The sequence below is a fragment of the Volvox carteri genome (genome assembly GCF_000143455.1).
Source record: "Volvox carteri f. nagariensis unplaced genomic scaffold VOLCAscaffold_35, whole genome shotgun sequence".
NCBI lineage: Eukaryota > Viridiplantae > Chlorophyta > Chlorophyceae > Chlamydomonadales > Volvocaceae > Volvox > Volvox carteri.
In genome coordinates, this window is record NW_003307578.1 from 648,713 (window position 1) to 666,881 (window position 18,169).

The 18,169-nt window shown below is 57.1% G+C and overlaps 2 protein-coding genes across 2 annotated transcripts; one reads left to right on the forward strand and one right to left on the reverse strand.

Annotated features, from left to right (window-relative positions):
* Positions 1 to 467: 467 nt before the first annotated feature.
* VOLCADRAFT_94035 (uncharacterized protein) lies at positions 468 to 8,035 on the reverse strand (the record flags this gene model as incomplete). The annotated part of the gene is made up of 11 exons (XM_002953300.1): positions 468 to 1,193; positions 1,862 to 1,882; positions 2,685 to 2,729; positions 2,909 to 2,939; positions 3,420 to 3,577; positions 3,744 to 3,791; positions 4,848 to 4,985; positions 5,389 to 6,042; positions 6,401 to 6,423; positions 6,664 to 7,123; positions 8,003 to 8,035. 11 exons carry the CDS (start codon positions 8,033 to 8,035, stop codon positions 468 to 470), a joined length of 2,337 nt encoding a protein of 778 aa, XP_002953346.1.
* Positions 8,036 to 8,674: 639 nt separating this feature from the next.
* VOLCADRAFT_94036 (uncharacterized protein) lies at positions 8,675 to 11,904 on the forward strand (the record flags this gene model as incomplete). Its single annotated transcript, XM_002953218.1, has 6 exons — positions 8,675 to 8,692; positions 9,087 to 9,171; positions 10,009 to 10,085; positions 10,374 to 10,476; positions 11,330 to 11,499; positions 11,896 to 11,904. The coding sequence occupies 6 exons, from the start codon at positions 8,675 to 8,677 to the stop codon at positions 11,902 to 11,904; spliced, it is 462 nt and encodes a 153-aa protein (XP_002953264.1).
* Between the last annotated feature and the right edge of the window lie 6,265 nt (positions 11,905 to 18,169).

An 18,169-nucleotide genomic window follows, 5' to 3' on the forward strand; every position in this document is an offset into this window, starting at 1 on the left:
AGCTCTCCTGTTTTGCTGAGCAAGCTGCCGCTCTACACACCAGGTTCAGGCCAAACAAAATCCAGCCTCACCTCCTATCGGGTTACAACTCCCTTCGGATGCCATTACGTCTCTAGAAGGTGGTACCTCTGCTCCAAAAAAGGATACAGCCCTGCACCCCCCTCGACCCGTGTGGAACCCAGCACATTCCAACCACCCGTCCTACCGTCCATCGGTATCTGTCAATCTGTCCGTCTGTCTGTCCATCTGTCTGTAGCCGTGTTTCCCAACTACCTGTGTTTTATGCCGACCCCCAGCCAGCCTAAGTTGGCAGGTATGCGGCTCGACATTTAATGTATACGACCCTTGCCTACGGAACCAGACTCAAAACTCAGAACCCCCCCCATGCCCCCTAACTCCTCCCCCCCTCCTCTTCTCCCCCCACACACAAAAACAAACGTTCCGCTTCAATTCGCTTCTCAGTCCGTCTACATGCCGCTGCGGCTTGCCCCAAGTGCGGAGGTGCGACAATGCCGTACAAAATCGTCCGATAGCATTGCCGCCGCCGCCGCGGTGGGCTGCCACGCCAGCACACGACCCACCATCGCGCACATGGGCGCCAAGTCGCGCGGCACCCTGCCGCCGTTAGCACCGCCGCCGCCGCCGCCACCAATTACAGGCTTTTGCTGGTCGAGGCTAACTTCGCTGCCTGCCGTACTCGTCGTAGCAGGATCTGCTTCATGACCTCCAACGCCTCCATCGCCGGTGCCGCCACCGCTGCCTGCGTCCCCCCCGACGTTGTCTTTGCCGTGTGCGATGCCAGCGGCGCCGGCGGTACAGGTGCTACCACTGTCAGCGGCGCCGACGGCGCCCTTCACATGGGTTCCGTACAGGTGCTCGGCCCGTTGCAATAACGGCGGCGATACCGTCACGCCCGCAGCCGCCAGCGACACCAGCGCTTGTATTACTTGCCGCGGCGTCATGACTGGCGCCGCAGCGTCGACGAGCTGTACGGCAACCTTGAGCGCCGTCGGCATGCGATTGACGTGGCCTACCGCCACAGGCACCGTTACCCCCGCGGCTGCGGACTCCATGCCGTACTCACCTCCTGCCGCTGCGGTGGCCGCCGGGGCAGCGGCGGTGACACCGCCGCCAGCGTGGCGTTCGGGCCGTACTCGTAGGTGGGACAAGCCGTACAGTACGGCTAACAGCGACTGCGGGTGTCGGAGGCCAAGGCATGGCGTTGTGGCAGCGTGTTGTTAGTTATTGCTGCTATTGTTGTTGCGGGCGTAGGAACTGGCGCTTGGAAGTCTAGAGAGCGGCAATTTAATCGGTTATGCACCTCGGCCGGTAGGTAGCCTGACTCTCACAGAAAGCTGGTCAACTCCTTAACCACCAACGGTTAACTATTTTTTATAGTGCGGCCTTGAAGTGCCCGTTACAACGCGTGTACTCGCTCCATGTTTTCCGCACATACATACACACATACATACACACATACGTACACTCATACATACACACATACATACACGCAAGCTTACTGAAATACATATCTACGCGCTAGGGGACAGACATACACACAAACAATGGCAATGTTCCCCTCCGACAGCACGCACTTGCACACGCTAGACATACACAGATAAACGCACAGACAAACGCACAGATAAACACACAGACAAACACACAGACAAACGCACACGCGCTCATGCCCACGTCCTCCAGGCAGGGGGCCCCCTCTATAACCCTTCATCTCAGCCAGACCGCCTAGGAAAGGAAAGGTTCTGTGGAAGCACACGTACACGGTGACCAACCCACAACCCGCAACACGGCTCCCTAGCCACCGGGTAAACAGCCACCGGGTAATAGCACTCCGACGGCTTACCGGAATTGTGATGTTAGGGCTCTGCAGGAGAACAAGCACCTCGGCCTCATCAATCAAATTCGTACAGCGCTCGGCCCGGGGGGGATCCGGCTGCAGCTGCTGCTCTAGATGCGGCTGCAGCTGCTGCCGCTGCTGCTGCGGTGGCTGTCGAGCTCCGTCGTCAGCGGCTGCAACCACTGACGACGTTCGTGATCCTCCGGCGGCGGCCCCAGCAGCAGCCGACAGGTGGTGGTGTGTCGCGGCTCCTCCCGCCGCCGCCGCCGCCGCCGCCGCTGCTACAGCCGCTGGCGCCGGTGCTGCTGCTGCTGCTATCCCCGGCTGTAGCGGCAGGGACGTGACGACGTTGATGCCCAGTGCGTTCAGGTGGCGAGCCGTCTGCAGCCGGCACACATACAGACATACAGATCGACATACACACAGACACACAAACAGACACATATACACTCATGCGACGTCAGTAATGGCAGGGAGGGGTAAGGGGACGGCGCGGGTCGAATAGCTACTGACCAGGTTGAGGTCAGTTCGGGACAGTTCGGGATGCTGTATGTGTCCCCATCCCACCCCATCCCTCGCCCCAGAAAACCCTGATTAATTACATACGTCCTTTTCTTCCCATTCTTCCCCTCCTCCCCTCTCCCCCATTCTCCCCCATTCTTCCCCTCTCCCCCATTCTTCCCCCCTCCCCTTCCTCGGGGGACTCCTATGATCCTTCCGACCTTTCCATTCGCCTGCCGACACTCCCCACCCTGGACCGCACACGACATACATGCATGCATACAGTACATGCACACATACATACATATATACATACGAGAGCACTCACCATCAGCCGGTGCAACATGTCCCACCCGGACTGAAGACGTTTGACCTGCGGTGATCGTACGGTCAACGTATGTGTGTGGGGGGGTTGGGGTGGGATGGGGGGTTGTTGGGGTGTGTATGGGGGGTTGTTGGGTACGGTCAACGTAAGTGTGTATGGGGGGCCCGGGGTTTGGGTGGAATCCCATGCAAGACACAAGAATTTGGAGTTTGGGGAATCACACACACCTGCGGTGGTGGCAAAGTCCAGTGCCGGTGTCTAAAGTGTGGGTTTTGGGGGGTTGGGGGGACGACATGTGAATGAAGGACAATAGGGGACGGACATCGCCCGGTGGGTCCCGGAGGGGATGTCATTGTCAAGAGTGTTTGTTCCCTTCTTCCCTTCTTCGAAAAAGGTGCTCACTCCGCTTGGAACAGGACAATAGGGTTGATCGCACAATCCGTTGATAACCCCCCGCCCTCCGGTTCCAACATGTTGAGGGGATGTCATTGTGACAGGCCCACCACCCCCTGATGCACCACAACCAACAATCCATGTCCTCCTCTCCTTGAGCTGTGGGCCCACCGAGCCACCGACTACCGACCGTCGACAGGAAAGAGAAAGGAGAAATCCATCTTTATCATCCACCACCACTATCACCACCACCACTACAGTCGTCGTCGTCATCATCACCACCATCATCATCATCATGACCCTAATGCCGTGTCGCCAACTTATAACTAACTAATTTTAACTAACTTTAGGACGAAAAAAATATCGCCCGAAAAATATCGCCATTTCTTCTCATCCGCATTCTCGTTTTCGTCGTCACATGTCCTGTGTGAGAGCGTCATTACCTCTTGCAGTAGCAGTTGGACGAGCTCCGAGCCGGGGCCCAGACCTGCTGCCTCGCAAGCCTGTCAAGTCGCGGGCATGCGATTGATTGTGATTGTGTGCTCGGAATGTGGTCAGAGGGCCAGAGGGAGGCCGGGGGGGTCGGTGCCCTGGGGTTAAGCTGCTCTGGGTAAGAGGTACACACCCCTACCCCCCCCCCCACACACACATACACACACACACACATACCACCTTCAGGAGAGGAGGGTAGAGGACTACACGGCCTAGGGAGCCGAGCTCCGCGGTTGTGTGGGTGGGTGGGTGGGTGGGTGGGCGACATCCGTCAGCAAACACCAGCTCGCCATGATTATGTGTGTGTTGGGTGTGTGTGTGGGTGTGTGGGTGTGTGTGGGTGTGTGTGGTTTCATGCAGGCGGCCCAAATTGCTGTCAGTTCTGTCGGTGGTGTTAGGGGTGGTGTGATGTGGATGGTGGTGGTGGTGTGGTGTGCACGGGGGTATGTGCGAACCAGTCGTACACATACCTGCAGTGCGTACGAGATCCTAAGATCCTCCTCAGTGGGTCGGGTTGGCCGCCGCCCTTGGAGCCCCCCTTGCTGCTGCTGCTGCTGCTGGTGCTGCTGGTGCTGCTGGTGCCGCCCCAGATGCATTATTGGAGCTGCCAAACCCCCCTCTTTCCCCCCTCCCGCTCCGCCCCCTGCTCCCACTCCCCTCGCTGCCCCCTCCTTTCCCCCCTCCCCCACTGCTAGCTCGGACACCGGCACGTGGCTGGTGGTGGTGGCTTGTATTTCTGTTTGTATTTCTGTTTGCCTTGGTGACAGCGTGTCGTGCTGCTGCTTGCTTCGGATACTGCTACTGCTACTGCTACTGCTGCTGTTGTTGCTGTTGCCACCATTCGGTGACGTTGCGGCGGTTGACACCATGGACAGTCTCAGCAGGTCGGTTAGGCGAGTGGCCAGGGGCCCAACGACCTGAAAAGTGGTGGTTGAGGTGGTTGAAATGGCGCATTTGTGGATTAAGGCAGCGAGGGGGCGAGGGGGGATACGGCAGGGAGGGATACTGCGATACACGTGATGGGATGTGCGAGGGGGGGGGGGAGGCGAGTGTGGGGAACTAGTGGACCAGGAGTAGGACACAACACGACGGGAAGAAACGCCAACATCATTATCTTCTTCTTCATCGTCATTATCATCATCAAAAGCAGCAGCAAAAGCAGCAGCAAAAGCAGGATCGGCAGTGGTAGTATCAGCATTAGTGCAATGGTAGAAGCATGACAGGAAAAACAGTTTTCTACCCCCCTCACTAACCGCCAACCACCAACCGCCAACTACCCACAGCGGGTTCCGCCCCGATTTGCCCAGCTGCCCGCAGCAGTACGGTGCAAGCAAAGATGCTGTTCGTCCGTGCGAGGCTGTACGGCAAGGATGACTGGTGTACGAGCTGCTCCATGAAGAGCGGCTCCGGGTTGCCCGCCTGCGACCACGATACGACATACACACACATACACACGTGGGGCACGACGGGTGGGGAAGCGGGGAAGCGGGGGGGAGGGCACGGCGGGAACAAAGAGGACGGGGAGGGCGGCTGGGTGCCTTCGGTACGATGGGTAGCCCCTAGCACCAATCGTAACTAGACACAACAGATAACGGAATGTAACACGCACACACACACACACACACACACACAAACACCTGGCGTGTTTTCCCCGCCTTTCCGGTGGTCCTCACCCTCCCGCTTGCCCGCACACTTAGGACGGGTTCCAGCGGTGTATTCCCCCCACCTCCACCGCCCACCTGCCGTACGCCCCTAGCCAGCTCCACTCCGACCCATCCAAACACCCCAACCCCGCAATGTCACACACACACGGGGAACATACCTCCAGAAAACCAAGCACCAGCGGCGGCAGCGCTTCCCCAGCCAGCGCATTACCAAGCAGAGGCGCCGCCGCCGCCGCCAATGCTCGATGTACGGATGGTCGTACAACGTTCAGCTTTCGTAACGCCGTACACACATAAGTCAGACAGTACGCCTCCAATCGGTGCTCCCGTTCGCCAGAGCCGTCGTGGTCGACGTCGTCGTCGTCATCTCTGCGGCTGCGGCGCGCCTCCGTCGCGTTTGTCGTACTACGTAACTTGTCCGCCAGTTCGTACAGGTTTGCCTCCAAACGGCTAAGAAGTGCATTGCTGAGCCGCCGACCGGCGTCCTCCGTCACTGTTAGCAGGCGATAGCCCCTTGGCAGCGCCGCCAAGCCGTACATACAGTACGACAGCTCCTTTAAACCTAGCGCCGGCGCCGCTTCAAGCAGTTTCGCCTGCAGGTGCTCTCTCAATCTCCCAGGCACCACGCCCCTCCCTGGAGCTGCTGCGCCTCTCCCGCTTCCACGTCCGCTGCCGTCGTCGTCGTCGTCGGGGCGGTGATCTGCGGCGTCAAGATCCGCTGCCGCCGTCGCCGCGTCGTTCGGCGGCAGCGGCGACGTCGCCGTCGCCTCCCCGTTGACGAGTCTGGAGTACGCAACCACGGCCGTGGCTACCTGGGGTGTACGATGTACGACAAAGGCAAGAGCGTCGCCCGTGGGCCCCGCTCATTTCATGCCATTTTGGGCCCCTCCTCATTTTGGGCCCCCTGGCCCCCAACCCCGGAAGGGGAGGAGGGGGAAAGACGAACCACACACGCTTGAAGCTGCTGCCAGAGCAGGGAGGAGGGGGAGTTGTATACACTGCCACAAGTATTCAGTGCTTAGGGTTCTCCCTATAGCTCCAAGTCCCAGGGGGAGCTCGCCGTCCTGAAGGTGGGCACTTGTATATGGGCGAACAGGCAACATATAGACATACGGACAGACAGACAGACAGATAGACGGACGGACAAACCCATTTCTGCACCTCACGCACCTGCGATGGCCCCAGAACGTGCGCTGGTGTGGAGTCCAGTAACGCCGCCAACTGCCTCAACGACTTGGTCTTGCTGAGCTGTAACAGCATTGCGCTAGACTGAGCCTCCGCCGCCGCCTTCAGCCGCCGCCGCTGCTGCTGCTGCTGCTGCTGCCACTGCCACTGCTGCTGGTCCTGCCGTTGATGATTATCCTCCGTCGCCGTCGCCGTCGCCGCCGCCGCCGCCGCGGCTCTCCCCCTCCACTGACGGTGGCGACTTTCACCGGCTACGTAGGCCTGCGCGTCCTGTCGGGGTTTTTGAAGATCGCCGCCGCCGCCACCGCCGTCGCCGCCGCCGCGGTCGTACTCGTAGTGCCCCGTGGGCCTCCTGAAGCCTTCTGAGGCCACCGCCTCCCAGGGATTGTTTCTGCCCCCCTGCGGGGTTCGCCATGGCCTCGGCGGCCTCAGCGGCAGGGGCTGCGGCGAGTTTGGGGGAAGATCGGCCGTGTCGTGGCGGCTGCTACGGCTACCGCTACCGCCGCCAGCGATTTGCTCGCCCCAAGAATCCTGCGGTAAAGGTTGCTGTTGGCGTCGCCAGACCCGCCGGTCCCGTGCCCGATCGTCGTTCCGGGGCCTGTCGTAGTCAGAGCCGCCGCGGTCATTATTGCCGTCGTCGCGGCTAACGCCATCGACATCACGCGTACGAGGCCATGCGGCCATGTAGCGGGCGTGGTGATTGGGGAGCTGCGCGACGCGAGAGAGAATTCGGGGCAGGAAGTGTTGATGGACATGCGGATGATACCTCGGAGCGGTATTGGTTGCACGGAGGCATGGAGGTGATGATGGAGTAATTTGGGGAGTGAAGCTTGCAGGGTAAGGATGTGGCCATAAGGTCCGATAATTAGGGCAGGTTCCGCTTCCGTCGATCAACCGTCTTCCTTGGCGGAGCTGCAGAATGGCCGTGTCCAAGGTCCAATTTGACGCGATGCTGCAGTTCTTCGCTGAATCCGATGCTTGTAGACATCCTCCCTTTGGCAAATTCCGATGCGTTGAAAGTCTCCAAACGCCAAGTAAGGTTGCCCCTCCAGAGTGATGAAGCACGAGTTCGGATGTCTTAATTATGCTTCCACAATAACAAATTCGTCTATGCATTTCAGAAGTGCTGGTTCATCACTTCGCTTGCCCTTGCTGTTAGGCAGAAACGTATTTCAGGCCGACAGCCCGTAAGAGCAGGCTTGATTGGGATTTAAGGACGAATGCTAAGCCATGGCCGTTAGCCAATTGTATACATAATTACTTAGCCATTTAGATACCATGTACTCTCTCTTTACAGTGTGGCGTGCTCCGAAATCAAACGCGGTCAGGTACAAGTTTGCGTAATGTTTACGAGTTTATTTGTTGTAGTGTAATACGGACCACTCTAGAGCTCGCTCGGCGTACGTGTTGTGTTCTAGTATTGCTCAAGTCGCACTTCCGAGTCGACCACACCGCGGACCCTTTCGTAGACTTCGCCCTGGATGATAGGACTACACAAGCTCTTGAATTGAAACGAGTTATGGATATGAGGAGCAAATGCAATCAAACGGCCGTCACACGATGTCGCCATCGTGCTAGGGCACATACACTAAAGGCAAGGAACCAGTGCATTATCAGCATTTTAAAATAATTCTAATGACTCGTTGATATTTGAATTCGCTCATCCGCAATGCTTGATCGATTGTTGAAACTGGGCTGCAGGCCAACTACGCAAGCAAGCTCGATACCTTCGCTACAGTTTTACTATTTTCATATTGCTTCAGAAGCTATGCATGGTCTGCATCAAAGCTGGCGGACTACTGTCCCCCGGGTAGGTCGGGAGAAAGCCGTCCTTTGCAACCGTCCGCGATCTATATAATCTGATCTTGTTGTTAAAGCATTACAAAGTTCAACTCCGCAGGTGGGGGTTTGGAATAGTGAGTAACGGTTGTCAATAATTTATCAGCTTGTTGACGCCCTCTGTGCAATTCGGTGGCATGGAGGGATCTCTGGTTCATTTAAAGAACACTTGATGTGCACAATCGTATCCACACCCTGAAACCCTAAATGCCACTGTTTTGCGAATCTTGGAACCGCGTCGGATTTGCAGCTTCGGTTTAACATTAACCCCATCTTTTGCCATGACGTCACGAGTACGCAGAGCCAGCAACTGGTCAACTAACCTTTAAGTCCGTTGATGGCGTGAATTCGGCATGCGTGCCGAGTCAACTTGACGGTGTGGGTCAGGCGGTGTTCCAGTGCTGGCAACAGTTCCTCATCATGGTCAACGGATGCCAGGTCAGGCGCACGACCCAACCTAATCAAGCTTCCGGTTGGATTCCCTCCACGCACATGGCAATGCGCCATTATCACCCTGCACATTACCACTCCACAGCCAACTCACTTCCGCAAGCATACAGGCGCGTCGTCAGACCGAGATTCCTTCGGCCCTCCTTCGGTCGTTCTCCCGTCCCTCGGGTACCTCGGGTCCACAAACACACTATCAGTCTCCAGTGTAATAAGACGGGGGCACATTATTCGGACATTCCTTCACCTCCACACACACACACACCTCGTTGGCGACAGTCCTCCCAAACTCGCTCACGCCTCGCCTTCTTCACCCTTGCCTCTTCACATACCCAATTCATTCCGTACCCGTACGAACTGTACGGCGTGCTGCCGTACGACTCAGGTGTCGATGCACACGACAGAGGACCAATTTGTCGGGCCAGGGCGGATGCCGTGCCGCATGTTTGCAATGTCGGGAAACTTGACGGGTACGTGTCTGGTCGGCCGACCGGGAGGTACTCGTGGGGGGGGGGCGGGAGGGTAACGGCCAGAGAGGGGTCTGAATAGCTAAGTAGGTTCTCCTTTTGCAGTGAGAGGGGAGCACGGCAGTAAGGCGGCTCGCTTACGTGTATTGTTGGGGGCGTGTTGTTGCCTATATAGGCCATTGCACCAGGTGTGCTCGTGCGTTAAAGCTTTTAGGGTATTGTTGTTGTTGTTGTTGTTGTTGTTGTTGTTGTTGTTGTTGTTGTTGTTGTTGTGAACTGTGTGGAAGCTAGCTAGTTAGCTTACTCACTTAACAGAGGTAGTGTGGCCCCCGTGACGTGTACCTGCAGGATTTGTTGATGCCAAGCCTTTATGTGAATAAATACCTTAATACCTTATTTAAAAACACCATTGGGGGCCATTGCATTCGCTTCTAACGGCGCGAAATACAGTAGTAGATTGTAACTAGTGGGGCGGTGGAAGCCCGCCCCACCCCCTAATACGTTTCAGTAGTGTGGCGACTAGTCTTCCCTCCCTCGGGGGTATGCTGAGGGCGGCACCAGGCGGCTGAACCCGGGTGGTCGTCGCGCTCAGGCACGTCGAGCCGCCTAGGGGCGCGGGGGGGTGAGGACGACAACGTCCTCCTCACTCCTCACCCGGCGCACCGCCGTGTTAACCACTATTGACCGTTCAGGGGGGGAGAGGGGGCCGGCCGCCCCCCGGGCTTTTAACGGACGGCCCCCGGAGGTATGTACGGCACTTGTAACCCTGGCGACTGACCCAAACCCGCTCCCCCTCCCCCCTCCCCCCCCCGCCCACACCCGCCCACACTGCGTCCGCAGGTGCGGGGGTGGAGGCCCAAATGTGGGCTGACGTGGACGGCCCTGGGCTGCTGTCGTACTATTACGAAGATTCAGAGGTGAAGGTTTTTTGATGCGGCATGTGGCTTAGATGTATGTATGTATGTATGTGTTTTGGGTTGGATTTTAAAGGCTCTTGAAATTTGAAGCCCCAGGTCGGAATCCGCGATCCGCTCAATTCTAACACTTTAATCTTTTCGGCCCATAACACCCCGGCTCACGTACCCCACCATCCCGTAACATGCAAAGCACCCTCGCCACCTGTTCGGTCAAGTGTTCTCCCCTCGCAATGGACTCAGCGCGATTAGAGACAGTCAGTCATTCGTAGTACACGTTCACTCATGCAGGCCGTGGCTGCGCTTCGGTACGACAGCTTTCGTCAGCTTGTACGGGACATTTGGGCGTTTTTGCGGCACTTCACCGGCGACTTGCGCTTCGCCAACGACTCGTGTGAGTATGTACGAACCTGGTTACGACGCGGACTACCTATTTGGTCCCTCGCCTTTCCCCCTTTCCTCTCCTTGACCCCTCTTCCCTCCCTCGCGGCCGGGTAATGGGAAGGGAGGGGAGGGGAGGGGGGAAAGGCTACGGTGTTTACGGCGTGTGTAAGTCCGTCCTGTGCGGGGAGGGGGAAGGAGAAGGAGAGGGACAAGTTCCTCCGGTCCTGATCTGTACGGATCAAGGTACGGATATGTACGGAGGGGAGGGGAGAGGCCGCTTCTTAGGGTTGGACTCGCGTGGGTTGACCGCTTAGGAGACCCCCACCCGTTTCCCCCTTCCCCCCACCCGCCCAACCCCTGCCCGCCCTTCGCTGCCACGCCCCACGTCTCCGTCGCCTCTTTTGCCGACTGACACACGCGGGCCTTGTCTGTCTGTCTGTCTGTCTGCTTGCCACCTTGCTGTGCCACATCTCCACATTACCTTCTGCACCCTTATATCGCTTCGGTATGTCTGTCTGTCTGTCTGTCCTGGGCAGGGATCGATGAGGGGTTCTTCGCTGACACAAAGAAGGCGCCGTACACGGACAGCCAGCAGAGCGCAGGTCTCATTCTACACACCGGTCAAAGCCAAAGAAAAGATGCAACTCTGAATGTCGTACAGCCTGCTAGAAGATTATCAACGCTGAGGCGACTTGGGCGCGAACATCAGCAGCAGCAGCTTGGGGTTGATTTAGACGGGCGGCCGAGGTTGGTCGTTCGGGGGGAGCTAGAGGGCGATGCTGGGGCGAGTCGCCTACGGTCAGATGGGGCCGATGTGGATTTGGCGACCGTCGCCGCCGCCGCTGGTGTTGATCGCGATGCAGATGGTGACGCGGGTGCGGAGGGGTTGATGGGGGAAATGGTTGGCGAGGATGTGAACGGAGGAGCTGCGGTGGATCGCGGCCGGGCCCGGCACGGTCCCATGCGTGTGTATCGTACCTCCGAAACCAGGGTGGTGGTCAAGGCGCCCACCGGCTGCAAGTACCGCTACACGGTGAGGCCGCGGGTTGGGGTGGAAGGGGGTGGTGGAAGGGGGCCAGAGGGAGAAATTTGAATTCGAAGTTTGGTGAAACATGATCATTAGGATCTCCTCCTGTAATCAACCTCTCCCTCTCCCTCGCGTGGTGTGGTGTGGACAAGCAGGTTAGAAGTTACCTCCCCCTTCCCCCCCGGGTTCATGTTCCTTTTCATCACTCACCTTGTTGGCCCCTCCCCCCCTTTCGGTCAGTTCTACGTTTGATACACTCTTGCCCTGGCAGCAGCTTCAATCGTGTGTGGTTCGTCTTTCCCCCCTCCCCCAAACGTCAGCGCTCCCCGCCTTGCGCTGCGATATCCACCCTCCCTTTTTCCCATCCGCTTACCCGCCGTCCTCTTATCCGCTCACACACAGACACAATGATGATGATGATGATGATATTGTGACGATGATGATTTACATATACCTACGTTTTTATTGCCTACAACATGTCATGCCAGGTGAATTCGAACTCGCACGTGTTCGAGTCCCCCGCCCGACATCATGCCCATGTGGAGTGGCACACCATCCTCTTCACCGTGGCCACCCTCAGTGTTGTTCTGTCGGTGGTAGGGCTGGGTCTGTGCACCTACTTCTCTAGGAAACACGCCGAGTACGTGGCGGGGTACTGGGAATATCAGGCCGTCAAGGTGCGTGCGTGTGTGTGTGTATGTATGTGTGTATGTGCGCATGTATGCATGTATGTGCGTGTGTGTTTGTGTCTCCGTCTGTCTGTCTGTCTGTCGGTCAGTCTGTGTGCATGCTTATGAATGCAAACGCGCGTGCGTGTGCTGTGTTGTGTCGTGTCATGTTAGAACATTGTTGTGGGAGGGTGTAGGGTTTCGTTGCGGGTGAGCTGGTGGGATTCTGCCGTACCACGCCGTGCCGTACCACGCCGCGTGGGACACCCGACTGGAGGGTTATGTTGATCTGGTCTTGTCCAGTACGGGATCGCTCCTATTGGGGGAGACGGCTGCTAATAACGTACAGAACCGGGAATTGCGTGTTCCTGATTTATTAAGTAAATCTATTCCCGAAGGTGGGAGAATTCTTCCTGATAGGATTACTAACGTAAGTAAAACTTTGTTGTAACTACGAACAACCGGAAACCTGGTTGAATATAGAATTATTTGTTATAATAGCTGGTGGTATGTACTGTGTACGGCAACCGCAGGACCAGCTGGGGTCCGAGCTACCCCCGTCTACATACGTACGGCTATTCGGCAAACAGCCCGCGAAGTCAGCAGCACCAGCACCCGTAGTCCCTGCACAACAGCACGGCGGCGGCGGCGGTGGCGGCGGCGGCACTGATGGCGCCGCAGCTGCTGCTGCGGCGGCGGCGGCGGTGGCGGTGGTGGTGGCGGCTCCTTCGCCACCGCCGTAACTTTTACCTGTCGTACAGCAACACGCTGCTGCGGCGGCGGCGGCCGCCGCCACGGATGGTCTCCCGTTGTCAGAGGAGGTGTCGCCTCCTCGGGGGGTGGGTTTCGTGTGACCCCGTGGGTGGTTGTGCTGCGAGGGTTAGCGGGGGCGATGGGTAGACACGGTGTGTAGACACGGTGTCTGTACGGCAGAAGGGATACGCCCTTCCTGCCTGGTGCTGGTGCTGGTGGTGGTGGTGGTGACAGTGGGCATCGGAAGGGGAAATGTGGGGAGACCGGGGGGGGCGGGTGTTTACGGCGGGGGTTGTTCCTCGGGAGGCCCACATGGAGGCGCCGATAGGGAAGTTGTTCAATTAAAGCCGGGTTTCCGCGCACCGGATACCTCAGTCAACCACAGCCGCGTTTTTCAAGTACTCGTTTCCCATTTTGGTGCGTTCGTGTTGAGGTGGGTTGAGGATCGGCTGAGGCTCGAAAGCGCCTCCAACGAGATTTGGCGGTGTGGCGCCTGCGGGGGTGCCTGGGGGTAGCCGACAGGACGGAGCGGCTTCTCCTGCCTGCCTGCCTGCCTGCCGCGACGTGGCGGGAGGTGGGTGAGGTGCCACGCGCGGCGAATAGCCTCTCCTCGTCCCCCTTTTGGTGTCTTGGCTCGTGTCTTCCCCCCTGTTGAGATTACACTGCCTCCTCCTAACTGCCTGGTCGATTTTTGGGAGCCGGATGGGAATGATATAGTCACGACGCGGAACAGCTGTGCGCTCTCTCTCTCTCTCTCTCTCCCCTTAAGGCTATTGTGGCTGGCAATAGGATCGACCAAAGCTGGTTTGGGGTCATCGGAGTGCGAAGTAGGCGGACAGGAGCCGTTCTTAGTCCCCGGTATAGCTGTCCCCGGTAGCGCCCCTGCTACGCTGAGAGGTGTGAGAGGATGGGTGGACGGACGGGTGAAGGGTGTTGTCGGCAGCTGTTAGGGCAAGTTTGGGTTTGGGGGTAACCTAACCTACCGCTTTACCGCTACTACTACTCGACTACTCGACTCAGCTCCCGTTGATGTTGTGTTTTGGAATGTTGACATGTCATGTCATGTCATTTTGAAGCGGCCCTTTCCGGCACCCGGCATGGCGCGGGGCACTGAGGCAGGAGCCTCAGGAGTGGCCCGGCTCCCGTTCGGGCAGCTGCAGCTGCAGCTGCCAGCGGCTGGGAGGTGGTGGTGGTGTGGAGGGCTGTGCACAAAGGGTGTGACGGACGGCCCGACACAACTCCGGACATCACACACACGCACGCACGCAAAGCCTTCGCGACCAGGTCGCCTGTTCGTTGGCTTAGCAGTAGTAGCAATAATAATGATAATGGTAATAATAATACCTCCGAATGCACCCGACTTGCTCTCGCTCGGTTTCCGGTTTTTGTTGTCTTGTGGTTTCTCTGCAAGTCCGCCGAGGGTTCTTTGGATCTGTTTCGTTGGTTCGTTCGTTGGTTAATTTCGTTGCCTGCCAACCACCGCGTCCTCGTCCTCCTCACAGACAACGATGTTTGGGGCACTTGATTGATCTATTGGTTAGTTGGTCAGTTCGTTAGTTAGTTGGACCTACGTAAGGACCGACTTTAACGGAACCGTGGTGGTGCGTTTTCCCCCGGTTCAATCGCGTCACATGTCGGCCCCCGTGGGTGTACGGCGGGGTGTAATCCTGGTGCATGTGCGCTTGTATGTATGCATGTATGCATGTATGTGCGCTATAAAGCAGAGCTTCACCCCATGTTCATGTGTGTGTGCGAAGCGTCTGGTTATGTCACTGAGCCGGCGCACACAAGAACTCTGTCGGGAAGGTTTGAGAGGTTGCGGGTCCATGCCGGGACGTCACGTGCCGTGCCGTGCCGTGCCGCGTGGGTATGTGTGTTTGTGTGTTTGCATGTGTGTGTGATGGTTTGTTGCGGTGTGCGCGTTATATTTTATATCTTTTCGGTGCACGTCCTAAATAGCGTTTGTCTGTATGCATGTATTACAAGTTATGGCCGCAGCAGTGGCCGTCTCTCCTCCGGATTTGATGACCTAGCGAAGGCGGGGTGGGGTGGAAGTACAGAGGCATGCATGCGGGGTGATCGGCGGGGGCAACGGTGTAGCGGCGGTGGCGGCAGAAACCCCAACACCCCCCCACCCCCACACACCCCCACACACCTCCACACACTCCTTGCGCCCCTCTCCCGTCCGCGGGAGAGAGCTTGGGCGGTCTTTCCGTTGGGGCTGGGCAGCAGCCCCTGCCCGTTCAGATACTTGTAACCCCCCCCATGTGGCTACGTAACTAAATTGTAAAGCTCTGTACCGTCCTCAGTGGCTAACAGCCATCGCAGTCGCAGAAGCATGAGACCAAAATCCGTCGTTTGAATGTACGGACTGAGGCCTCCTCTTTGTGTGTCTATCTGTGTGTATTAATTACTTCCTGATTCAGTCTGCCCTGGAAAGATTGTCTGGACGGGGACCTTCCTTTCCCTGCAATGGGAGTTGCCAGTGGTGGCGTCCATCACTTGCTAGTTGGTTAGTTGGTTCGTTTTGTCGTTCTTGCTAGGAAGGAGGCTTGCTGGTGGTTCTGTCCCCCTGTCTCCTCGAACCCGTGATCTCGTGGCTCTTCCGAAGCTGCCAGGGACTGACACCTGACCACCTCCACTTCCATTACTCCAGTCAGTTTGTGGGTATGGTCAATGGCCCCACCCCGCGCGGGGATATAACGTCAAAGGCGCACACATGGCGGATGAGGCGTTAACACAATGCGCGGGTGGGGAGGGTTTGCATGCACACATGCACACATACATACAGGCACACGCTCGAGTAGTAGCACGTGCGGCCTGTTTGTAGGGTTGGTAATGCATATGCATATCCTGCTCCAGTCCACCTCATCAAGGAGGGGGAGGAACGTCCCCACCACGACGCATCAGCTGGGCTGGTTCTGGTTCTGGTTCTGGTCTTCAGGAGCCAGAGAAGAAAGTTGAAACACCCCGGCAAGAGCCCTCTGTGGGAGAGGGCCAACTGCTAAGAAATCCAGAACCCGACCCTAAGGCGCTATCTTTGCCGTCCCCGCCGGATTCTTTTCATCAACCACGCGTGCAGCGACGTCTGCAAAGACAGTGACTTTTGGGATTTAGCACACACACACACACACACACACCCGCCACATACCCCAGCAACAGGATGGAGGGATGACGGGAGACACGTGCACGTGGTCGCAGATAAACAGACAGACAGACGGATAGATCCCCAGGCCCCTTTCTCTCCCCCTGTCCTCCCCCCCTGCACGCGCTCTTCCTCTTTTTAACTCCCCTCCTTCACCGCTCCTCTTCCTTCCCCCGGCTCTCCACCCACTACGATCTGTGTTTTCTGAGGGCCCAACCGCATTCAGAGGATGGCTTAGCTGGAGTTAATTTGAATTTTTAGCTGCGTATCTTTCCAGCCCCCCAACTACTGTTTTACTAGTACGGATGCTAAAGCCGCACCGCACTACTCCCCCTACAGTGCAGTACAGCTAGGAGGACAAGGTCGCTCCAGTGCAGTGCGCTGTTGGCCTCAACGGCCTCAGTGGAACACTCGCCCAACAAACACAACATACCATCCGAGCTGCTGCTTGCCATGTATACCGCTTACACAAAGACACATAGCAAGTAGCGCGAGTAGCGTGCATAAGGTGCCATGCAAGCGCATGCCTATGTAAATGCGATGCGTAGTATTTCTGTCTGTCTGTAGGTTGGTAGCTAGGTTGCGAGTAGTGGACGTTTGGATGTAGGCGTTTGGGGCAAACGGCTTGTTTGGCTTGTCGACTTTGTTGGCTTCCCTTTTTCTGGGGGGCTCTTTCCTTTTTCTGGGGGCCCCTTTTCTTTTTCTGGGGGGCCTTTTCTTTTTCATCATCAGACACAAAGACATGAGGGTGTGTCGCATGCTCGGGCGTCGAGAACATCAATCGCAGTGTTGTTATTGGGGTGAACTCCTTTTTCTTTCCCGGCGCTGCGTGGCTCTAATTTCCGTCCCTAAGTAAGTGGACAAGATAGCTGACGATTAAAGGGACGATTAGAGGGACGATTAGAGGGCGCCACCGCGGTGAGATGTTTCGAGGTGGTGGCAAGTGGGTTTGTGCGGGTGGCTTAGTGGGTCGGATGAGAGGCGCTGCGAGCCTCGCACAGGCGCGGGCGGTTGTACGGACAACAGGAATAGGCGCACGTGACGAGACACGGCCCAGTTCATATGGATCTGTTGCGTGAAAGTTTCAGAGGCGCATTCAGAATTAAGTTCGGTTCATGAGGGCAACTCAGTTACGGTCCGATGTTCACATCGTCAAGAGGCAAGCCCATGGTGTAACCAGCGGTAGGCTGCGGCTACTAACTATCTAAGCAGCACCGTTGCATCTTAGCTTCTGGCGGCGCAAAACGCAGTTAGGTTCTCGGACTACAGATGTACATCGAACGTGACGACGAGGCCTAAGCAAAATGACTGCACCATAATATAAGAGGAGGGTGATCACAATGGTATTTTTGCTTCCGCGAACTTGCAGCAACAGGATGTGAAGCAGTGAAGGGTTGTGGGCTTCTCCGCCGCGCCGTACTGGTACCCATTTTGGCGCGCACAACTGGCCAGCGGGCAAAACACCACAGCAAAACGCAGCACCCACCTTGCAGCGATTTTCTTTTTTGTTTAGCGTCATAGTTTTGCGAGAAATGGATACACCGTCAGTCGGCGGCAAGTTGGCTATCTGTCAGAGACTGACGCATAGACGCGACACACAGCATTGAACGTCAAGCAATCTGCTGTAATATATACAGTAAGATAGACATATAAATATTGGGAGGTAAGGATGCGGCGCTCATCTCCGCCGCGGGAGCCCGGGGTTGGCCCGGAAGGCGCAAAGGTGGGTGATCGTAAAACTGAGCACAGTTTCCACTTTTAATTAAATTCGCTTAACAAACAATTCAAGCCATAATGCCTTTCATGTGGTCTTTTCGCTGCACAGGCGTCAGCTCGGCCTGGGCTGCGTACTGTCCCGACAATGCCCAACAAACGGCAGGCCATCCAGGGTTACGACGTCGATAACAGCCTTGGAAGTCCTCTCTTTCCTCGAGATTATGATCAGCTCCGCAATTTGCTCGGCTCGCCGCTTCCGCCTCTTCACAGTCCCCCTCTCTTCCAGCCCTCACCCCGACGTAGCATCCTCACCTCACCAGCCCGACCAGCGGCAAACCAGCGCCCGTCCAACCAAATCCCCAGTAACAATTCCCATCGCCATAATCCTGATAGC